At 32.0% G+C, this 25,767-nt stretch overlaps 1 protein-coding gene across 1 annotated transcript in view; it reads left to right on the plus strand.

Annotated features, from left to right (window-relative positions):
• Window positions 1-2,069: 2,069 nt before the first annotated feature.
• LOC142354985 (short transient receptor potential channel 1-like) overlaps window positions 2,070-25,767 on the plus strand; it is a gene marked incomplete at its 3' end in the record, with an annotated part of 25,698 nt that continues 2,000 nt past the window's right edge. Inside the window, exons 1-6 of the mRNA XM_075407304.1 lie at window positions 2,070-2,314; window positions 3,231-3,450; window positions 6,925-7,098; window positions 8,990-9,103; window positions 10,903-11,151; window positions 14,104-14,282. Coding sequence (XP_075263419.1) covers window positions 2,103-2,314; window positions 3,231-3,450; window positions 6,925-7,098; window positions 8,990-9,103; window positions 10,903-11,151; window positions 14,104-14,282 — 1,148 coding nt within the window. The remainder of the gene's footprint in view (window positions 2,315-3,230; window positions 3,451-6,924; window positions 7,099-8,989; window positions 9,104-10,902; window positions 11,152-14,103; window positions 14,283-25,767) is intronic.

Here is a 25,767-nt window from a genome sequence, read left to right on the forward strand (position 1 = left end):
TATTTCTTTTTTATTTTTGACTTATATACCCCTAATGGATAGAAAACTCGAACGATTTTACCAGGACATGAATCATTATCCGTTCAAAACTTCTTCAGAAGCTGGAACCCGGGTAGAGGTGTCACCGCAATTCAACTCAAAGTTATGTAAGATAAGCGAATGCGGAAAATTTTGAAAGATAAAAACAAGCGGTGAAGTTACATAAAATCAGGCGGTGGAAAAAACGTTACAGCCTGGTTGCAATGAAATAACATGATTTCACCAATGAATTTAGTGGTGAAATTACATAAATTTATTCGGGAGGCATTGTTAGATTTAGCCCGCCCCATTATACCTCATTTTGACACTTTTCTCTAATTGGTGAACTTGTGTAATTGCACAATTAGAGTAAGCTGTGAACTTACAAAAAAGTCACCACATTTCACAGCTTAAATATGTAATTTCACCGATAAGAAACCACGTATGATTTACAGAAAAAAAGTTAATTTGATTAAATTTCAAAACAGAATCCAGGAACTAAGTGAGAAGTGGCGCAGTGGAAGAAGAACTGGATGATATGCAGGAGGTGAGAGATTCTAACCCCTGTAAGACCGGTAATCTGTAGTGAGCAGTGACATGTGGTGACTTTTTTTAAGTTCACCTCGTACTCTAGCGGTAGAATTACATAGTTTCACTGCAAATTTATGCACGAAAATTTCGATGAAGAAAAACACTAGTATTCACAGCTTATCTTACAAATTTTCCCATTTTTACTGGACTAGGGAACTGATCAGCTGGAGCCCATGATAAAATGTAGGGATAAAATACTCCTTAAAGCACAAGCTAACGATATATGTCAGCGTTTTTCCCAAGAACCTCATTAGGATCCCTTGAAGATATTTCGAGCTTCTTCCTCCTTTACACGGGTCGAGGAAAAATCGCAAAAATATGTAAGATAAGCGGTGAATAGTTGTTTTTTTTCACCGCAAATTTTGTACATCATTTGGCGGTGAAATGCGGTGAAATTATGCAATTTCACCGCTATAGTAAGCTGTCAACTTACAAAAAGTCACTGCATTTCTCCGCCATTACAAGGGTTTGAACCTCTTAACTCCTTCATGTCATGCACTTCTTCTTCCAATGCGCCATCTCTCACCAACTTGCAGTATTTTTGTTTTGAATATAAATCAAATTCACTCTGCTTTCTGTAAAACACGCTTGGTGAGTTTTTGCAAGATTAACAATTTTTAGCTGTGAAATTACATATTTTAGCGGTGAAATGTAGTGCTTTTTTGTAAGTTCATCGCTCACTCTAGTGGTGAAATTATAAAAATTCAATGCTTAGAGAAAAATGTCAAAAAGATGTAAGATTAGGTAGGGAGTCATTCTTTTGGGGGGGGGGGGTAAAATCTAACAATTTCTACCTTACTTCCATTACCCCCTTACCTTACATCATCTTTATTCTCAGCGGTGAATTTATGTAATTTCACAACTAAGTTAATTGGTGAATTTATGTTATTTCACCGCATTCACTGCTTATCTCACATCATTTGGACACTTTTTTTTCAAAAAGGTGAATCAATGTAATTGCACCGCTAAGTTCAGCGGTGAAATTATGTACTAGGCCGCTACTAGGCGATAATTTTTTTCACTGCGTTCACCGCCTGATTTATGTAAATTTACCGCATTCACCGCTTATCTTACACAATTTTGCGTTGAATGGTGGTGACACCTCGACCCGGGTGTTACTGGATGTTAATTTTTGCTTTCATTAATCGAATATATATATATATATATATATATATATATATATATATATATATATGTGTGTGTGTGTGTGTGTGTGTGTGTGTTGGGGGGGGGGGGTGAATAAATTAATGCTTGTGTTTGTTGTAATAATGGTTTGCAGGGTCTAATATGAAGTGGAGCTATCCCTACATATAATATTCACATTTAAAAAGATGTAAGCGTATCATTTATGGAGGGTGTGTCAGGCGAGTGGGGGGGAGGGGGGGTTGCAGAAGCTCTTCCTCGTTAACTTTTCCTTCATTCGGCTGTTGACCAAAATTATACTGTTGCAAATTAGGTACCCGAACCCAAATGCGGCAGAATTGAACGAAACAATGCACTCACACACAACAGCCCAGTCCGGAAGGAGGAGAGACCCGGATGACGATGACGAGTCCAGTGACGAGTCCAGTGGTGGCTCATCCTATCTGTCAAGTATTGAGAAGATGAAGAAAAATAACTACGGACATTTCCTGGAGATGAAGTTCATGAGAGCTGTGCATGACAATGACTACTTCATGGTCGAGTCTATGCTTTGGAAGCAGAAGTAAGTAAACTAAATTATGTGGAATAACCAACTCTTACCGCCCACCTAAAATTTTTGGGTCCAGCTTAAATGTTGGGGGTAAGATGACCATACTATAGTTCAGATAATTTTTTTCATGACTATTTGAGATGAGCATGATATTCGAGGCCTGGAATAGGGCACTACTCGTCTATAAAATGCCTTACTCATAAAGAAAAGATTCTTCGAAGATGCTGAATCAAGAGATTTTTTCCAAGGATGTCATCAATACATCATTGATGGCCGATTCATTAGAGATAATATATGCACTATTATGGAACTCCGCCGGAAACAGACATTCAATGGTTAAGAGAAGGAAGTGACGTAACAAAAACTATCAAACAAAAGCGATCGAAATTCAACACACAAAAACTAGAAAAAACAGAGAACTGATTTATTTATCTTAAACGCTTGTATCATCCATTATTAATTCAAATAAGCAAAATGATTTTCTGAGTAATCCTAAGGCGGTCAATGCGACAAAGGATTTGAGTTGTGAAGCGCGTTTAATCAGAACTAATTTATTCAAAAAGTACTTTTTAATGCATTGGAACCTTGTTGTATATTTTTGCCTAGATTTATAGCTTGCAAAAATAGTTCAAGAATGTTGCATGTTTTCACCGTTTTTGCTAAATTTACGCTGGCTGAGCTTCAGTATATATCTCGACCAACTTATTCTTCAAGTTTTGATATAAAATTTGATTACTTGTAATGTTGTGAAACATGTATTCTTTGCAAATTTTTGTATTATTTGTAAATTATTTGTAAATTTTTGTATCTGCTTTATATCTATGAAACTTTTTATGAAAGATAAGCGGTGAAATGTGAAATTACTCAATTTTGCTGTGACTGCATTGTTGTTAAAAACTATTAAAATTTGTTTTCAATTTTTCGACAGACACGAAGTACACGTTGACTCCCTGGACGAAGTGGGGCACACATCCCTTGCAGTTGCATGTCTGTCCAACTCCTCAGAGATGATGGCAGTATTGCTCAAATACGGATGTAGGATAAGAGAGGAACTGCTTGTGTGTATAGACCAGGACTTCAGAGAAGGAGCTGTCACTCTCCTCGATAGACTATACAATCTCCAAGGCTCCATATGTGTCAACCAGCCAGTAAGACATATATTCTAACTGGACTCACGACTTATAGCTGATTTTTTCAATTGTAACTGCTCCTGGGCTACCCAAGTTCAGTTGAGCTGGAAAGTTTCTTTCATCAGGTTTTTTCGCGGTATGAAGAAATCCTGGAAAAATATCAAATTTAAAGAAACTAATCAATACAGAATATTATTAACCTAAACCGTAAGGTAACACTGTGAAACCCAAATTTAGACCTCGATTTAAGTAGAAACACCAAAATTCTAGCAGGGACTTCCTTTTGACTATAATGAAACAGTCGAGCTTCCAGCTTAAAGTCAAGGAAGCGTCTTTTGTGGGTCGAGCAAAAGTCATTTCATTGGCAATTTGGTTCAAACATGGTCTTTTCACAGGCATATTGGATTGAGCATGGTCATTTAATAGCCCGAAAAACAGATTTTAATAGTTAAAGTGAGAATATTGCATCGGTCGAGCGTGGTCTTTTCATAGGTCGAGAAAAAGTGTTTTGAGGATCCCACTTTTCATGAAAACTTTGACGCATTTAATTTTTCCTTCTGTTTATAATCAAAGCATTTTGACTATAATATTAGAGTAAATGTTGATGATTGAATGAAACGAGGAAGTTTAATTGTATTAGCTTTTTTTCAATAAGCCATATGATGAAAATTGCATTTTCAGTTGTTTTTTCTTAAAAAATTATTCAATATCAATTTTGTAAATTAATTTTTTGTATTGATTGGTGGTTATTAAGAAATGCAACAAACAGATCAAGAAGCATTCTTGCTGATTACTTTATAGGCATTAGTGATGATTACAGTTGCACGTAAATTATGTTGAAGCAGAAGCTCAGACTCATGAAAATGATTTTCCCCGGATAATAATCTGTCATCTTGACCCCTTTTTTGTAATTCAGCATCATTTTGAGATGAACAAAAATCGAGCCGTAGTCCGGTATGAATGTGAGAATGCAGTAAAATGTGAGAATGCAGTTTCAAGTCTTGAAAATGTCAAGCGTTAGTGTCAAGTTAAAGTCCGATTGTTTGCCAAAGTAGAACAAAGGTAGCGTTGCTGGTTATTCGGGTCGAGCACGGCCTTTTAAATCCCTTTTTTCAATCATAGTTTATAACTTACATAATTATTTGAAAAAAATGTGAGAGTATTTTATAGTTGACACGAAGTTCTATTAATGACTATCCATTTTGAAGTCAAAACAGCTTGGTATCTGTTAACCGGGGTATTTTTCTATGGAAAGATAGTTTCAAAAACAATATTTTTGAATAAAGAATTGAAAGATTGAAAGTCCACCAAACTTGTTTCAACCATCCAAAAGGTCAATATAACTGGTTAGGCGTAAATAAACTGTTTCTGAGAAAATGCAACATTTAGTCGAAGCAAATCTTCGGTATCATTTAGAATGGTTTTTCCTTTATCGAGATGAAGGAAAAACCATTCTAAATGGTTTTTCAACAGCTTTTTCAACAGCTTTTCTTGCTTCAAAGCGGAAAATTACTCATCAGGGCAACGAAAAAATAGACTACTCGGCTTTGCTTTGTACAACCAATGATGTAATAAAATTTTTTTTAGTGCCGATGTATAACAAAATGGCAGAAAATGGCCGTTCCGCTAAAATTTTATTAGTTTTAAATGAAAAACAACAATGAGCACTTTATAAAAAATGGCAATTTTCAGAAATTGACACTCATAAAACACAATGAAAATGAATATTTATTTGCTTAGAAACTTTGCCGATCGATAGTATAATCCGACGTCATTTCTTCAGCAAATTGTCGGCAGTGAGATACAAGTAAAGTCTTTTAAATTAGATAAATTAGATTTTGCATGCTTGAGTTTTGTTTCTTCAGGTATTTTTGGCCGTTCCAGGCTACGCAAAACCGATAGTGTCATCACTTTGCCTTATTTCATCAAACTACAGAAAAATTTGGGAAATAGGATTTTTATGCTACCATGACTTATTTTGCTACATTAATTTTGGCCATTTTTTTTTTGGTTTTTGCGGAAAGATTCATTGAAAAGCCCCTGAAAAACAAAATTGATAGTTGAGGAGATATTTTCAAGTTATGATATCTGGAGTGAAAACGAGGTTCAAATCTGTACAAAATTAACTAAAACAGGTGACTCTTATCAATCCGAAGCGGGAACTAGAGCAATAATTGAGTCATTTTGAAGCGTGAAGTTCTCTATTCCACTTCATAAAAGATGGCAAGGAATTTGTTCTTGAGCTAGCATTTCGGTTTTCACGAGGACATTTGTTTCAGATCATGTGCAAAAATTTGATCCATATACGCAATCTTAACAATCACGCTACCCAGGTTTTTAAATGAGACATAGTTTCACCTCTTTGATGTGTATAATTGAGAAAATCGCTTTTCATGTTCTTTATCACTAAATACTTTCATAAAAACATTGTTGCATTTTTATTGTTTCTCGTATTGGTTGTTTCCGTTGCTCATTTAACACTTGGTTCCTCAATAAAACCTCAGTTAGTCCTTATTTGATGCAATAGTTAATTTTTTTTGATGTTTCAGTTGGTTGTTACTAGTCTTTATGACTAAATATTGGTACATTTATGAATTTCTCTTGTGTTTGTAAAAGAGAAATTCTTGTAGTTTCAAACCGTTTTTGTTCTTTTTGTTACCTTACATTTATTCCCAATAGTTTACATTGGGTCATTATAAAGCAACAAAAATCTCGTTTGATATCTCGATTTAATAGATAAATGTTTCAAAGACTTTTTCTCAAAGTTTTTCCTAAGTTGTTATTGAACTTTCTAATTTTGTACTCATGAAAAATCTGATTGGTTTTTATGTGAAGTCAGACGGTAACTTAGCTCATTATTTGCATTGAAAAAAGTTTTTTATTTTGAATTGAACTAATCGAAAAAAGAAATGGATTTTTCAATTGTTTGGTAGTAATTTTTTATTGTGATGTATTGTCACTTAGTCTCATTAATGATATTATGATAATTATATAACGGCCCAATTGATCGGTAAACGTAAACTAACATGGTCTTGGCATTGAGGACTCTACCTATGACTATGACTGTTGGGCTGTTCAAAAGTGTGCATTGGGCTGTTCTGTGCATTTCTTTAATCCTTCAAAAAACAAATTCAGCTGGAACGTTCTGAAACAATATGCAAAAAGATTTTACTTTTATATTTCGATTTCTTTTAACTTTCTAATAAATCTTACAAGTCGATTATACTAATCCGCGCTTTTCGGCCAACTATTTTGGAAAGCAAAGCATTTCTGCAATTTTTTACAGTACGCTGAACTGCGCGATTATATACTTTTTTCTGTTCTACACTTCAAATTGTTACTCATTATCCATAATCTCCATTTTTCTCATATTCCCTTGAAAAAATGGCTTTTTAGTAGGTTGGAGCTTTTCCTGTGCAAACCACAGCTTGTTCCAATCCCTCTTGTTTCCTTTAAAAAATCAAATATGTCTCAAGTCATCATGCGTTTTAGCCTGTGGAGAAACTGGAGTTGTTTCCTGCGGGTGCAACTGCAGTGAAGGTTGCCAGTGTTTCTAATAATCTGGATATGCTGAAGTTGTTGAGACGCTATGGCTCAGAGCCGATTCCCATGCCAGAGCAGGAGGTCACTGCCAAGAACTCCACTGAAGTCTACTACACTATGAAGGTCTGTTATCAAATTAAATACTCTTCACCGAAGTTTTCTTTCCTGTTCCTTCAGTCTTCATTTATTACTACTACATGTATGCTAAAGGGCTTTGATTCTCCAACGATGTTGACCAATCTCTATCAGCACTCTATCATCACGGCGCGCGATTCTGTCAACTTCAATCTCATAAACTTTTTGGAGAAAGAATTGATGTGAATAATAAGATATTGTATTGAATACTAGTACTTACTTGCTGTTATCACTATCTATTATAGCGCATATAACTGACGTAAGGAAAAAAGCTAAGCCTCATCTCTTACAGTTGTGAGCATTAGCCGCCAAGTTCAGCTGAGTTCGTTGATATTTGCGGCTATTTTGCTGCCGTGGGGCTTGAATTATCAACCAGTGGTTTGTATTCTCACAAAGTTGGAAAAAATGCTTCTACAACATATTTATCTTTTATAATGATGGTTTATGCTTCTTGCCAATTGACATAATCTGATTATAAAAACAGTTGTTATGCATCCGACAGCCATAAAGACGTGATTTGTGAACTGTACTACCCCAATTTTGAGGAAAACAAAAGTTTATTTCAGCTTGTGAATAAGGTATCCTCTCTTGTTGATACACATCTCCTTTTTTTTGTATCGATTTATTTCATCCAGCTATCTTTCCCTTGTTGACACGTCTGCGCGAGGAATGCTTCAGAAACCTTAGGATACCAAAGGGTGGGCAAAATCTAACTTTCCAAAAACCCATTTTAGGCAATCTAATAAAATCAGCGCTGTTTTGGCGTTTTCATTGATAAACGTATATATCTGACTGATAGAATGAACATCGCAGACCAAAATCAGAGCAATAAAAATGCAAAAAATTTAGCCCGCAGGAGACAAAAAAATAACAAAAAATGTAGTAACAATAAACGAAGGAAAGAAAATCTCACAATCTCATGGTTTGAATTCATTGCCTCTCTGGTTGCACCACATTTTGGTGTAAAAATTGATGCCGATAATGAGATTTGTTATTGCAATTCGCGGTTTTAACTCTGCTGCTGGAATTGAATTACCAGTCAGTGGATTGTTTCCTCACAGAGTTAGAAAAAATTCTTCGACTTTGAATTTACTGATTTTTGTAGCGATGGTTTATACTTCTTGCCAATTGGCGTAGTCTGGCTGGTTGATTCACTAGGTTGACATCCAGTGTAGCAGTAAAGCAGTAGCACAGTAGTACTGCATCAGATATCACAAAATATATGAGTTTTGCTTTGAATGTAACAGTATTACAAAAACATTTTTAATGAAGTTGTTTAAAAAATACAACAAAACATTGTCTAACCTTGGTTCTTTGTTGTTAATTAAAACTTTTAGTAACGATTGTCTTCTTCAGTTGTTACAATAATGTCTCAGAGCAAGAAATGAAGAACTATGCAGTATTTTTTTTATTAATTGTTCCTGACGATAAGAATTTAATTTTTTTCCTTAGAGTCATCAATTACGAGTTTGCTGAGTTTTCATTTTGATCTGCTTGCACAAGATGAATTCCGAAAAACCCATCTGGATCAATTTTGCTAATGAACGTACCTGGGAAGACTGAAGTCGCCTAAAATGCAGACTGCTGCTCGTTTTAAAGTTTTGCGCTCTCGATTGTGTACTTTTTTGGAAAACGATATTTTTTATTGATGTCTTGGCAATTATTCAATTAGGGAATTGAATTTAAATTAATTAATTAAATTCTGCAAATTTGAATTCTTTGACTGAGTGTTAGTTTGGACGTCTTTACAAAATTCGGCTTGCTTGTCTATCGGCCTGCTTGACCACCACCTTAAAAAATTGTCTGCTTTATATACGAACAAAGAGGAAGAACTTGCCGTAGCTGGTTACCAAATTATTCCACCAATCTTCTGTTCCAGGCTCTGGCTAGTCCGGCCTACTGTCTTGTGATGGCGAAGAGGGACCCCATGATGATGGCTTTCAAAGTGTCCACTCACTGCAGATCTCTAGCTGAGAAGAATCCTCACCAATCGGTCAGATAATATTATTGTGTTTCGTTCACAGAGAACCTCAAAACACACATTTCTCTCTAACTTTCGCCCCCCCCCCCCGCAAGATCATGTATCTCTTTAATTGATCATTCCTTCGCACCTCTGTAATCTTAGATATAAATTGTTCAATATATTCCCGATTCTTCTTAAGCTCTACACACCACCATTAATGCAATGCAAAAGCAAGATTTATAGTGTTTACTCAATGCAATGAAAGCGGAAGTTGTGTTCACGTGGGGCAAGGTAAAAATTCCAAGAATTATTTCAAGGAAGCGCCCCGTGTCGAAATTACCCCCCCCCCCCCCTGATTAACCCGCAAATTGATGTAAGAGCAGGAGGTAATCGTCTATGGGGGGTAAACGATATAAGATTAGGGGGGGGGGGGGGGACAACGGGGGATTTTTTAGATTTCACACCCCAAACTTAGCATCCTAAAAGATGTAAGATTAGGGGTGAACTTAGGGGGCAAAACGATGTAAGTTGGGGGTAATGGAAAGTAATGAGGGGAAATTTTAGGTTTAACCCCACCCCAAATGTAAGATTAGGGTGTAAATTTAGGGGTAAAGCGATGTAAGATAAAGAGGAAATGGGGGTAATGAGGAGTAGTGGGGGGAACTTTTCTTCACAAGATTACCATCCAAAAAGATGTAAGATTAGGGGGTAATTTTAGGTGGCAGAATAGGTGGGCTGGGGGAGGGGTAATGGGAGTAGACTCATATAGATGGACCGTCAAGAATTGGGCAAGCATTGGTGGTTTGGAGGCTAAGGAGAAGCGGCTGAGAGTACAGAGGTTGCAAGTTCGTCAGTCTTCGAGTATGGGGGGGGGGGGCTAAAACAATGTAAGATTATGGCTTCCAAAATATACGCCTAATCTCCCCGTACTCTTGCAGAGATTACCCCCAAGATTACTCTCTACTTTTGCACCATTTACCCCCTCCCAATTACCCACTCATTACCCCCTATTGTAAGAGTTTTGAGGGGAATTTGCTTAAAATTCCTCCGATTTACCCCCTGTTCTTTCATCATTTTGGGGTAAAATTCGACAGGGGTTTTGAAGACCTAAGAAACATATATGGTTGCATTATGAATCAGTGAATGGTGTGTTCTTTGACTATTTGTTGTGCCATCTGATCTGGTATTATACAGAAAGTGCTTTCTCAAGTTTGTTATTTCTCAGAAAAAAAGTTTCAGGTCCTGATCAGTACTGCTCCATTGAAAAAGACGTCATGAATTGACATATAAGTACTAATTACGTCTCATTTAAGGTCTTAAGATTTGTGAAGACATGCTTATAAATGCAGCAAATAGAGCATGTCATATCAAAAATGCTGTGACAATTAATCCTCTGAGCATAATTTCTCTTTCAAGAACTCATGCGAGTTCATGAAATGATTATTTTTTACAACTTCCGACAGCAGTTAAGAAAGTTGTCCTAGAAGATTTTTCGACCCTTTTGTAGAAGCGCAAATAACTAGCAAGTGGATCTTTTCCTTTTGTGCCCCATCCCAAATACGTTATGCACCCTCCGAGCACATGTCATAGCATATAGTAAATAGTTATGTTTCGCCCCTCCCCCTCCCCCAGTGTTTTTTACGCCACCAGCTACACATTATATGTTGTTAAATAGCACGTTACTATTTAAGAAAATAACACGTGCGCCTGGGAGGGGGAGGCGTGAAAGATATAAGCCAACTAAGCTGGGGGAGGGGGGAACAGAATAGATCCCGCAATTCTTACATATTTTTTCGACAAAACCTCGATCCGGGTTCAATTTGTTGCAGGAGCAGTATGAAGAACTTTCAAACAAAATGGAGGCATTTGCTCATCAGTGGTTTGGGAGTGCCTCTGACAACTATGAAGTGAACATGATAATTGGGTTGCCAGATCAGATCAACATGGAAGTGGGACTCTCATATGACATACTCATGGGCACCAAAACCAACTCATTCTTACCCAATGCAAACCCTGGCATCCTTAACTCCAGCAAATACTGTCGCCTCAGATATGCATTATTGCATAATCATGTATCGGTTTGTGTTATGTGTCTTTTTTATCATCTTCAGCACAGTTTTAACATTGGGCTCAATTTTATAGTGAAAAGAGTGTAAAACTAAAGCGTTGCCCACCTATGTCTCCGCTTAATAAGGGATAGAAAAGAGTAATTTGAAGAATGTTATTTTAAATTAAGATCGTAAGAATGCAAAAAAATGTATCAATGTGTATAAATGTAAAAAATTATATAAAAGTGCAAAATGGCAACAGTGTAAAAATTAATTCTTCTACTTTTAATTTCATCATTTAATTTTTTAACACTCTTTTGGTCTCATTTTTATAATTAAACTTTTAAAACTACACTTTTTCCGCCCTTATTAAGCGGAGAAAAAGGGCTGTAACGTTTTCACTTTTAGAGTTTTTCCACTCATTTCTACGTTATTTTTTGGGGAAATCCTGGGCCCGGAAAACAAATCTTAAGAAATTATGTGGTTGTGACAATTTTATAATCATTGGCAATATGTTAAAATAATAGTTAATAAGAACTAGGTGATTTGAAAATCCCAAAAATGATAGAAAAACAACTTCTTTCAACTTGTTCGCCCTCAAAAGTTACAAAATAAGCTGCTCCTCTTTAGAATTTCATCATCTTGATTCAAAAGATCACTTGAGCCATCCAAAAAGTATCGAGCGTCCCTCACAAATAACTTCTTCTCACAAAAGTGTTAAGCGAATTAGTTAAGGGAAGCCAGTCTTGGGCCAGATGTCACCACAAATTTTCTACCACAGTCTTCTTTTAGCTTTTTAAACACTGTTGATCATATTGTGTGCTCTTGTATATAAAAATATCCAAGTTTTTCTCATATTGTTGCACTGCTCAGAATGTTTTTTTTGCCAAATGCACTTGAATTATTGCCAAAAAAACCCCAACTTCAAAACTTCGGAGAATTTATTTTTTTACTAAACGAACGGAATGTTTTAGAAACCGTTCTGAGCAGGTAAAATAGTGGTCAACCGAATTGAGCTCACACAGCAAAATTAGGAAAAAAATTAATAAATTTCGCTCAACTAAAATAATGTCTCAGTAAAACACGAACTGGTACCCATTGATAGCATTAGAGGCAAAAAATTTTCATTATATTATATCTGGCTAATTTTTGAAAAAAACGCGTTGAGCCAAAATATCAGTTTTTCATTTTTGATTCTAAAAACTGATGGTAAAATATAAAACCTTATTACGTCAAGTATAATTTCAAGTAAATAAAATCCTTCTGTAATGACAAACTCGTCATCTATTTGTTCTAAGGGAGTCAATTATCAAATAGTTTTTCCAACTGTTTTTGGATCACGGTTGCTCAGTAAATTTTAAAAAGTACAATTTATCAGTTGTGCAAAATTGATTGAAAAAAAATTACTAGATAAGAAGCTACATTTTGATATATTTTTTGAAAAAATATTCGGATCCTTCATAAATTCTTGACTGAAGTACTTAATGTGAAATTTTATAAATCGACTTTTAATAATATTGTGAATTCATTTGGTCATTTTTCTGACATGTATTTGTTAATAGGAAATTTTACAGTCCAAAAAATACGGAATGATTTTTTTAAGAAAAAATGTCCCTTTTTATTTTCTTGCATAGTTTCTTTTGCAAGTTGTTAGTATTTTGGTTAATCAAAATTTTGACTTCATTCTACTGAACGAATGAAGGGGAATCCAAAACCATAAAAATATTTGGATTTTCTTCATTGTTAAATTATCTTGTTAAATTGCGTTTATATTGTTTTTTCTGTAGTGGAAACATAATTTTGCATGATAAAAAAATATTAGAGAACGCATGATAATGCGCTCAGTGGGCAGTACTAAGTATCGCCAGCAGAAAAGATCTCATGCTGATTAAATAGATAAAGTAATCGGCGGAGATTGCTTTTTGAGTCGAAAATTAAATCTCTAACTATTGAAATCATTCAAGCTAAAAAAATTTGCCCAAAAGTTGTACCAATTTGAGGAACAGTAAGCACAGATAAAACTTCTGATTCTGCTGCAGAGGAGTCAACCAGGTACGTGAGATGAAGTTATATGTCAGGCGAGAAAAAATGTTTTTACTTCTAATCATCGCAATTTGTTTATCATCTGAAAACTAATGGAGCACTCAAGAGTTTCTTTATCGTGAAAGAAAGTTTATTTCATAAACCTCTTTTCTCGAAAAAAACCAAAATGTATCTCAAGTAATTAACCTTTTTTTCAAAATCGTCGCCTTTTTTGATTAATTGAAGCTATATTGCAAAGTTAAACACGGGCCAATGGTGCTAGCGGGACAAAGAAAGCTTAATTAGTACAATTTTAGCACTAATCACTAAAAAAACCTTAAAATTCTTTGTCCACAAAAAGAAGTAATCATTTCGCAGCATGAGTCCTTAAAATGTCTCTTAGTGGAAAATTTTATTATCTTTTTTATTAAATTTTTGAAAACGCGATTTGAGATCATTATCAGTTCAGATCGATTCAACAATGGAACAACTCTCGCTAACTTCTATGAAAAATCTTTCGAGGTAGTATTTTTTTGTTCTCGTTCCCAAATTTTCCCCGCTAATGATTTGTAGCCATTACATTTATTAAGACCTGAATCTCCCCACTCATTGGGTAAGATATTTAAAACTAATTAGTATTGATTGTTCTCGTCACCCATTTTGTGAGGCATTTTCAAAGACGACTCCCCTTATAATGGGCGATAAAGGTTCAATGGTTTAATCGTTTGCAATTTTTCACAAGCGCCTATAATCTCGTGTCTCTTGCAACCAGCATGATTGCGGACCTGTGAATTGCTACAACAGAGACTGATTGAGATAGCCTACTGAAAGCAACCGATAACCCAGCAGGCTGCAAACGTCTGTTATCGAACAAAATGGTGATTCGTTTGTGGAAAAACTATAGAAATTGTGGAAAAAATCGAGATGAAACACCATTTTGAGACCTGATCTCGTTTTCAGTTTGTGTCTCATCCGTACTGTCAACAGGCAGTGATGAAGGACTTCGAGGCGTGTTTGCCGAGTGGGTGGAGGGACAAACCAACTGCGTTCAAAGTATGTGTCATATTTGCACTCACCATGCTCACCCCCATCTGGATTGGACTATACTGGCTCCTTCCGGACAAGGAATACCCAATGAAGTAAGTGGACCTTGACTTCTGGATATATCCGACCCTAAATTTATTTGATTTCTCGCCAAAAAGAGAAGAGAAGTATGACGGGGAGTATCCGTTTTCAAGCTAAAATTATTCTGTAGGTTCTATGATTCAGATATTTTTAAGCTAAAATTATTCTGTAGGTTATACGATTCAGATATTTTCAAGCTAAAATTATTCTGTAGGTCTATGATTCAGATATTTTCAAGCTAAAATTATTCTGTAGGTCTATGACTCAGATATTTTCAAGCTAAAATTATTCTGTAGGTTATACGATTCAGATATTTTCAAGCTAAAATTATTCTGTAGGCTATACGATTCAGATATTTTCAAGCTAAAATTATTCTGTAGGTCTATGATTCAGATATTTTCAAGCTAAAATTATTCTGTAGGTCTATGATTCAGATATTTTCAAGCTAAAATTATTCTGTAGGTCTATGATTCAGATATTTTCAAGCTAAAATTGTTCTGTAGGTCTATGATTCAGATATTTTTAAGCTAAAATTTTTCTATAGGTTATACGATACAGATATTTTCAAGCTAAAATTATTCTGTAGGTCTAAGATTCAGATATTTTCAAGCTAAAATTATTCTGTAGGTCTATGATTCAGATATTTTTAAGCTAAAATTATTCTGTAGGTCTATGATTCAGATATTTTCAAGCAAAAATTATTCTGTAGGTTATACGATTCAGATATTTTCAAGCTAAAGTTATTCTGTAGGTCTATGATTCAGATATTTTCAAGCTAAAATTATTCTGTAGGTCTATGATTCAGATATTTTCAAGCTAAAATTATTCTGTAGGTTCTATGATTCAGATATTTTCAAGCTAAAATTATTCTGTAGGTTATACGATTCAATTTTTTTCAAGCTAATAGTTTTCTGTAGGTTATACGATTCAGATATTGTCAAGCTAAAATTATTCTGTAGGTCTATGATTCAGATATTTTCAAGCTAAAATTATTCTGTAGGTCTATGATTCAGATATTTTCAAGCTAAAATTATTCTGTAGGTTATACGATTCAGATGTTTTCAAGCTAAAATTATTCTGTAGACTATACGATTCAGATAGTTTCAAGCTAAAATTATTCTGTAGGTCTATGATTCAGATAATTTCAAGCTAAAATTATTCTGTAGGTCTATGATTCAGATATTTTCAAGCTGAAATTTTTCTGTAGGTCTATGATTCAGATAGTTTCAAGCTAAAATTGTTCTGTAGGTCTATGATTCAGATATTTTTAAGTTAAAATTTTTCTATAGGTTATACGATTCAGATATTTTCAAGCTAAAGTTATTCTGTAGGTCTATGATTCAGATATTTTCAAGCTAAAATTATTCTGTAGGTCTATGATTCAGATATTTTAAAGTTAAAATTTTTCTATAGGTTATACGATACAGATATTTTCAAGCTAAATTTATTCTGTAGGTCTATGATTCAGATATTTTCAAGCTAAAATTATTCTGTATGTCTATGATTCAGATATTTTTAAGTTAAAATTTTTCTATAGGTTATACGATTCAGATATTTTCAAGCTAAAGTTATTCTGTAGGTCTATGATTCAGATATTTTCAAGCTAAAATTATTCTGTAGGTCTATGATTCAGATATTTTTAAGCTAAAATTATTCTGTAGGTTCTATGATTCAGATATTTTCAAGCTAAAATTATTCTGTAGGTTATACGATTCAATTTTTTTCAAGCTAATATTATTCTGTAGGTTATACGATTCAGATATTGTCAAGCTAAAATTATTCTGTAGGTCTATGATTCAGATATTTTCAAGCTAAAATTATTCTGTAGGTCTATGATTCAGATATTTTCAAGCTAAAATTATTCTGTAGGTTATACGATTCAGATGTTTTCAAGCTAAAATTATTCTGTAGGTTATACGATTCAGATATTTTCAAGCTAAAATTATTCTGTAGGTCTATGATTCAGATAATTTCAAGCTAAAATTATTCTGTAGGTCTATGATTCAGATATTTTCAAGCTAAAATTATTCTGTAGGTCTATTATTCAGATAATTTCAAGCTAAAATTGTTCTGTAGGTCTATGATTCAGATATTTTTAAGTTAAAATTTTTCTATAGGTTATACGATACAGATATTTTTAAGCTAAATTTATTCTGTAGGTCTATGATTCAGATATTTTCAAGCTAAAATTATTCTGTAGGTCTATGATTCAGATATTTTCAAGCTAAAATTATTCTGTAGGTCTATAATTCAGATATTTTTAAGCTAAAATTATTCTGTAGGTCTATGATTCAGATATTTTCAAGCTAAAATTGTTCTGTAGGTCTATGATTCAGATATTTTCAAGCTAAAATTTTTCTGTAGGTCTATGATTCAGATAGTTTCAAGCTAAAATTGTTCTGTAGGTCTATGATTCAGATATTTTAAAGTTAAAATTTTTCTATAGGTTATACGATACAGATATTTTCAAGCTAAATTTATTCTGTAGGTCTATGATTCAGATATTTTCAAGCTAAAATTATTCTGTAGGTCTATGATTCAGATATTTTTAAGTTAAAATTTTTCTATAGGTTATACGATTCAGATATTTTCAAGCTAAAGTTATTCTGTAGGTCTATGATTCAGATATTTTCAAGCTAAAATTATTCTGTAGGTCTATGATTCAGATATTTTTAAGCTAAAATTATTCTGTAGGTTCTATGATTCAGATATTTTCAAGCTAAAATTATTCTGTAGGTTATACGAATCAATTTTTTTCAAGCTAATATTATTCTGTAGGTTATACGATTCAGATATTGTCAAGCTAAAATTATTCTGTAGGTCTATGATTCAGATATTTTCAAGCTAAAATTATTCTGTAGGTCTATGATTCAGATATTTTCAAGCTAAAAATATTCTGTAGGTTATACGATTCAGATGTTTTCAAGCTAAAATTATTCTGTAGGTTATACGATTCAGATATTTTCAAGCTAAAATTATTCTGTAGGTCTATGATTCAGATAATTCCAAGCTAAAATTATTCTGTAGGTCTATGATTCAGATATTTTCAAGCTAAAATTATTCTGTAGGTCTATTATTCAGATAATTTCAAGCTAAAATTGTTCTGTAGGTCTATGATTCAGATATTTTTAAGTTAAAATTTTTCTATAGGTTATACGATACAGATATTTTTAAGCTAAATTTATTCTGTAGGTCTATGATTCAGATATTTTCAAGCTAAAATTATTCTGTAGGTCTATGATTCAGATATTTTCAAGCTAAAATTATTCTGTAGGTCTATAATTCAGATATTTTTAAGCTAAAATTATTCTGTAGGTCTATGATTCAGATATTTTCAAGCTAAAATTGTTCTGTAGGTCTATGATTCAGATATTTTTAAGCTCAAATTTTTCTATAGGTTATACGATACAGATATTTTCAAGCTAAAATTATTCTGTAGGTCTACGATTCAGATATTTTCAAGCTAAAATTATTCTGTAGGTCTATGATTCAGATATTTTCAAGCTAAAATTATTCTGTAGGTTATACGATTCAGATATTTTCAAGCTAAAATTAATCTGTAGTTTATACGATTCAGATATTTTCAAGCTAAAATTATTCTGTAGGTCTACGATTCAGATATTTTCAAGCTAAAATTATTCTGTAGGTCTATGATTCAGATATTTTCAAGCTAAAATTATTCTGTAGGTTCTATGATTCAGATATTTTCAAGCTAAAATTATTCTGTAGGTTATACGATTCAAATTTTTTCAAGCTAATATTATTCTGTAGGTTATACGATTCAGATATTGTCAAGCTAAAATTATTCTGTAGGTCTATGATTCAGATATTTTCAAGCTAAAATTTTTCTGTAGGTCTATGATTCAGATATTTTCAAGCTAAAAATATTCTGTAGGTTATACGATTCAGATGTTTTCAAGCTAAAATTATTCTGTAGGTTATACGATTCAGATATTTTCAAGCTAAAATTATTCTGTGGGTCTATGATTCAGATAATTTCAAGCTAAAATTATTCTTTAGGTCTATGATTCAGATATTTTCAAGCTAAAATTACTCTGTAGGTCTATGATTCAGATATTTTCAAGCTAAAATTGTTCTGTAGGTCTATGATTCAGATATTTTTAAGCTAAAATTTTTCTATAGGTTATACGATACAGATATTTTCAAGCTAAATTTGTTCTGTAGGTCTATGATTCAGATATTTTCAAGCTAAAATTATACTGTAGGTCTATGATTCAGATTTTTTTAAGCTAAAATTATTCTGTAGGTCTATGATTCATTTTTTTTAAGCTAAAATTATTCTGTAGGTCTATGATTCAGATATTTTTAAGCTAAAATTATTCTGTAGGTCTATGATTCAGATATTTTCAAGCTAAAATTATTCTGTAGGTCTATGATTCAGATATTGTCAAGCTAAAATTATTCTGTAGGTCTATGATTCAGATATTTTCAAGCTAATTTATTCTGTAGGTTATACGATTCAGATATTTTCAAGCTAAAATTATTCTGTAGGTTCTATGATTCAGATATTTTCAAGCTAAAATTATTCTGTAGGTAATACGATTCAGATATTTTCAAGCTAAAATTATTCTCTAGGTCTATGATTCAGATATTTTCAAGCTAAAATTATTCTGTAGGTTATACGATTCAGATATTTTCAAGCTAAAATTGTTCTGTAGGTCTATGATTCAGATATTTTTAAGCTAAAATTATTCTCTAGGTCAATGATTCAGATATTTTCAAGCTAAATTTATTCTGTAGGTCTATGATTCAGATATTTTCAAGCTAAAATTATTCTGTATGTTATATGATTCAGATATTTTCAAGCTAAAATTACTCTGTAGGTCTATGATTCAGATTTTTTCAAGCTAAAATTATTCTGTAGGTCTATGATTCAGACATTTTCAAGCTAAAATTATTCTGTAGGTTATATGATTCAGATATTTTCAAGCTAAAATTATTCTGTAGGTCTATGATTCAGATATTTTCATGCTAAAATTATTCTGTAGGTTATATGATTCAGATAATTCCAAGCTAAAATTATTCTGTAGGTCTATGATTCAGATATTTTCAAGCTAAAATTATTCTGCAGGCCTATGATTCAGATATTTTCAAGCTAAAATTATTCTGTAGGTTATATGATTCAGATATTTTCAAGCTAAAATTATTCTGTAGGTCTATGATTCAGATATTTTTAAGCTAAAATTATTCTCTAGGTCTATGATTCAGATATTTTCAAGCTAAAATTATTCTGTAGGCCTATGATTCAGATAATTCCAAGCTAAAATTATTCTGTAGGTCTATGATTCAGATATTTTTAAGCTAAAATTATTCTGTAGGTCTATGATTCAGATATTTTCAAGCTAAAATTATTCTGTAGGCCTATGATTCAGATACTTTCAAGCTAAAATTATTCTGTAGGTTATATGATTCAGATATTTTCAAGCTAAAATTATTCTGTAGGTCTATGATTCAGATATTTTCAAGCTAAAATTATTCTTTAGGTCTATGATTCAGATATTTTTAAGCTAAAATTACTCTGTAGGTCTATGATTCAGATTTTTTCAAGCTAAAATTATTCTGTAGACCTATGATTCAGATAATTCCAAGCTAAATTTATTCTGTAGGTCTATGATTCAGATATTTTCAAGCTAAAATTATTCTGTAGGTCTATGATTCAGATATTTTCAAGCTAAAATTATTCTGTAGGTCTATGATTCAGATATTTTCAAGCTAAAATTATTATGTACGTCTATGATTCAGATATTTTCAAGCTAAACTTATTCTGTAGGCCTATGATTCAGATATTTTCAAGCTAAAATTATTCTGTAGGTCTATGTTTCAGATATTTTCAAGCTAAAATTATTCTGTAGGTTATATGATTCAGATATTTTCAAGCTAAAATTATTCTGTAGGTTATATGATTCAGATAATTCCAAGCTAAAATTATGCTGTAGGTCTATGATTCAGATATTTTCAAGCTAAAATTATTCTGTAGGTTATATGATTCAGATAATTCCAAGCTAAAATTATTCTGTAGGTCTATGATTCAGATATTTTCAAGCTAAAATTATTCTGTAGGTCTATGATTCAGATATTTTCAAGCTAAAATTATTCTGTAGGTTATATGATTCAGATAATTCCAAGCTAAAATTATGCTGTAGGTCTATGATTCAGATATTTTCAAGCTAAAATTATTCTGTAGGTTATATGATTCAGATAATTCCAAGCTAAAATTATTCTGTAGGTCTATGATTCAGATATTTTCAAGCTAAAATTATTCTGTAGGTCTATGATTCAGATATTTTCAAGCTAAAATTATTCTGTAGGTCTATGATTCAGATATTTTCAAGCTAAAATTATTATGTAGGTCTATGATTCAGATATTTTCAAGCTAAACTTATTCTGTAGGCCTATGATTCAGATATTTTCAAGCTAAAATTATTCTGTAGGTCTATGTTTCAGATATTTTCAAGCTAAAATTATTCTGTAGGTTATATGATTCAGATATTTTCAAGCTAAAATTATTCTGTAGGTTATATGATTCAGATAATTCCAAGCTAAAATTATGCTGTAGGTCTATGATTCAGATATTTTCAAGCTAAAATTATTCTGTAGGTTATATGATTCAGATAATTCCAAGCTAAAATTATGCTGTAGGTCTATGATTCAGATATTTTCAAGCTAAAATTATTCTGTAGGTTATATGATTCAGATAATTCCAAGCTAAAATTATTCTGTAGGTCTATGATTCAGATATTTTCAAGCTAAAATTATTCTGTAGGTCTATGATTCAGATATTTTCAAGCTAAAATTATTCTGTAGGTCTATGATTCAGATATTTTCAAGCTAAAATTATTATGTAGGTCTATGATTCAGATATTTTCAAGCTAAACTTATTCTGTAGGCCTATGATTCAGATATTTTCAAGCTAAAATTATTCTGTAGGTCTATGTTTCAGATATTTTCAAGCTAAAATTATTCTGTAGGTTATATGATTCAGATATTTTCAAGCTAAAATTATTCTGTAGGTTATATGATTCAGATAATTCCAAGCTAAAATTATGCTGTAGGTCTATGATTCAGATATTTTCAAGCTAAAATTATTCTGTAGGTTATATGATTCAGATAATTCCAAGCTAAAATTATTCTGTAGGTCTATGATTCAGATATTTTCAAGCTAAAATTATTCTGTAGGTCTATGATTCAGATATTTTCAAGCTAAAATTATTCTGCAGGCCTATGATTCAGATATTTTCAAGCTAAAATTATTCTGTAGGTTATATGATTCAGATATTTTCCAGCTAAAATTATTCTGTAGGTCTATGATTCAGATATTTTTAAGCTAAAATTATTCTCTAGGTCTATGATTCAGATATTTTCAAGCTAAAATTATTCTGTAGGCCTATGATTCAGATAATTCCAAGCTAAAATTATTCTGTAGGCCTATGATTTAGATATTTTCAAGCTAAAATTATTCTGTAGGTTATATGATTCAGATATTTTCAAGCTAAAATTATTCTGTAGGTCTATGATTCAGATATTTTCAAGCTAAAATTATTCTGTAGGTCTATGATTCAGATATTTTTAAGCTAAAATTACTCTGTAGGTCTATGATTCAGATATTTTCAAGCTAAAATTATTCTGTAGGCCTATGATTCAGATAATTCCAAGCTAAAATTATTCTGTAGGTCTATGATTCAGATATTTTCAAGCTAAAATTATTCTGTAGGTCTACGATTCAGATATTTTCAAGCTAAAATTATTCTGTAGGTCTATGATTCAGATATTTTCAAGCTAGAATTATTATGTAGGTCTATGATTCAGATATTTTCAAGCTAAAATTATTCTGTAGGCCTATGACTCAGATATTTTCAAGCTAAAATTATTCTGTAGGTCTATGTTTCAGATATTTTCAATCTGAAATTGTTCTGTAGGTTATAGAATTCAGATATTTTCAAGCTAAAATTATTCTGTAGGTTATATGATTCAGATATTTTCAAGCTAAAATTATTTTGTAGGTCTCTGATTCAGATATTTTCAAGCTAAAATTATTCTGTAGGTTATATGATTCAGTTATTTTCAATCTAAAATTATTCTGTAGGTCTATGATTCAGATGTTTTCAAGCTAATATTATTCTGTAGGTTATATGATTCAGATATTTTCAAGCTAAAATTATTCTGTAGGTCTATGATTCAGATAGTTTCAAGCTAAAATTATTCTGTAGGTCTATGATTCAGATATTTTCAAGCTAAATTTATTCTGTAGGTTATAAGATTCAGATATTTTCAAGCTAAAATTATTCTGTAGGTTATATGATTCAGATATTTTCAAGCTAAAATTATTCTGTTGGTTATATGATTCAGATATTTTCAAGCTAAAAATATTTTGTAGGTCTATGATTCAGATATTTTCAAGCTAAAATTATTCTGTAGGTTATATGATTCAGATATTCTCAATCTAAAATTTTTCTGTAGGTCTATGATTCAGATGTTTTCAAGCTAAAATTATTCTGTAGGTTATATGATTCAGATAATTTCAAGCTAAAATTATTCTGTAGGTCTATGATTCAGATAGTTTCAAGCTAAAAATTTTCTGTAGGTCTATGATTCAGATATTGTCAAGCTAAAATTATTCTGTAGGTCTATGATTCAGATATTTTCAAGCTAAATTTATTCTGTAGGTTATATGATTCAGATATTTTCAAGCTAAAATTATTCTGTAGGTCTATGATTCAGATATTTTCAAGCTAAAACTATTCTGTAGGTCTATGATTCAGATATTTTTTTTTAGTCTAAAATTATTCTGTAGGTTATATGATTCAGATATTTTCAAGCTAAAATTATTCTGTAGGTCTATGATTCAGATATTTTCAAGCTAAAATTATTCTGTAGGTCTATGATTCAGATATTTTCAAGCTAAAATTATTCTGTAGGTCTATGATTCAGATATTTTCAAGCTTAAATTATTCTGTAGGTTATATGATTCAGATATTTGCAAGCTAAAATTATTCTGTAGGTTATATGATTCAGATATTTTCAAGCTAAAATTATTCTGTAGGTCTATGATTCAGATAGTTTCAAGCTAAAAATATTCTGTAGGTCTATGATTCAGATATTGTCAAGCTAAAATTATTCTGTAGGTCTATGATTCAGATATTTTCAAGCTAAATTTATTCTGTAGGTTATATGATTCAGATATTTTCAAGCTAAAATTATTCTGTAGGTCTATGATTCAGATATTTTCAAGCTAAAATTATTCTGTAGGTCTATGATTCAGATATTTTCAAGCTAAAATTATTCTGTAGGTCTATGATTCAGATATTTTCAAGCTTAAATTATTCTGTAGGTTATATGATTCAGATATTTGCAAGCTAAAAATATTCTGTAGGTTATATGATTCAGATATTTTCAAGCTAATATTATTCTGTAGGTCTATGATTCAGATATTTTCAAGCTAAAATTATTCTGTAGGTCTATGATTCAGATATTTTCAAGCTAAAATTGTTCTGTAGGTCTATGATTCAGATATTTTCAAGCTAAAATTATTCTGTAGGTCTATGATTCAGATATTTTCAAGCTTAAATTATTCTGTAGGTTATATGATTCAGATATTTGCAAGCTAAGATTATTCTTTAGGTTATATGATTCAGATATTTTCAAGCTAATATTATTCTGTAGGTCTATGATTCAGATATTTTCAAGCTAAAATTATTCTGTAGGTCTATGATTCAGATATTTTCGAGCTAAAATTATTCTGTAGGTCTATGATTCAGATATTTTCAAGCTAAAATTATTCTGTAGGTTTTATGATTCAGATGTTTTCAAGCTAAAATTATTCTGTAGGTCTATGATTCAGATATTTTTAAGCTAAACTTATTCTGTAGGTCTATGATTCAGATATTTTCAAGCTAAAATTATTCTGTAGGTTATATGATTCAGAGAAATTCATGCTAAAATCATAAGTGGTGCTTTTCTGAATCAGAAGAGTGCATAATAAATTCGTAGTAGTTTATGATTTTTCTATGCCCACCCCTAATAGCAAACGAGTGAATTAAAAGCAAATGCACCGATGGTCTTCTATGAAATTATCATAATCCGTCGATGGGATTCCGTGGGAGCTGAACCCGGGTGGACAGTTCTGACCCGATGAGAGCGGAGTAACAAGAATTAACCTTGGTTGTACTCAAATGATTAAAAATAAAAAAATACAAATTTTATTTGACTAGAATGACACAAAAAGAGGGGAATATAAAATTTCAGACAATTTGCACGACGCTTTTACCGACAATCAATGAAAATTTTTAATTGGACACGAAGCGCTTCATTAAAAATTTACAGCTCTAGAGAAGGTCGGTAATCTGCTTCATGATTACTTTTTTCTAGTTCTTAAGGTTTTTTTTGGTTTCAGAATGGCAGCAGTAAACGGCTTCAGGCACATCAAGAGTGTTTCACGTTTCACGTTTTTGAAACGTGAAATATTTTGATATTTCAGATTTCGTTTTGCGGCCAATTACTTCCCAAATACCTCAGTTTGCTATCAAAACTTTTTAAAAGACACCACCCCTAGTCGGAAAAAAGTTTATCTTGTGAGATCTGGCATCGTCTCAAGAATTTCATCCAAAATCTTGCAAAATCTTACAAGATAAACTTTTTCCTACAGTAATCTTACAAGAAAAAAATTTTTCATAAAAGAATCTTGCAAGATAAACTTTATCTTTCATGAATCTTACAATATACTTTTTCTTTCAAGAATTTTACAAGATAGACTTTTTTAATTTCAAAATTGGTTTTCTTCCTCCAGCACCTAATCTTTTGACCTATACTTGAAGAAAAAACCTTAAACAGTGAAAGATACGAATACAAACATTTTGGCATCGAAATAGGAATCCCAATGACCTAAAAACATCATAAATAATCAATTTAAAAGGCATCAGGAAAGAGTTCTTCTATCTTCGTTTTTCAAAACTTCTCTTGACTTTTTTTTATTTATTGGTTTTCTCTTTTCTATTTTCTTGATTTCTTGTGTTCGAAGGTTCTTTGGCAAAGAATAGGGTTCCTTGGCAAAGAGGGTTCCCTGGAAAAGATGGTTTCTTGAAGAATTTATAAAACATACAAAATTTTACATAACCACACGGAAATACGATGCATAGCAAAACATGATGTGCCCAAAGAAACGAAACAGAAACCAAAAAACACGTTGTGCCCAAACAAAAAAACAAAAAACGGCATGCACGCAGAAAACAAAAACGATACAAAAATGGAAAACAACAAACAAGAGTTGAAAAAAATTGAACACAAACAAAAACGACACAAAAATGGTACCTTTTCTGTAGATATGGATACGAGAAGAGTTCATTTAAATTTCCGGGAAAATTTTCTTCCGTGTCTTAATTTGTCAATATTTTCCGGTTGTTACAATGTTTCTCGACTAAACTTTGGCAGATTTGACAATATTATGGAAACTTTTCCTAATAAAACCAGAAGAATTATTATTAC

The sequence above is a fragment of the Convolutriloba macropyga genome, unplaced genomic scaffold (genome assembly GCF_964194025.1).
Source record: "Convolutriloba macropyga unplaced genomic scaffold, txConMacr16.3 SCAFFOLD_1938, whole genome shotgun sequence".
Taxonomy (NCBI): domain Eukaryota; kingdom Metazoa; phylum Xenacoelomorpha; order Acoela; family Convolutidae; genus Convolutriloba; species Convolutriloba macropyga.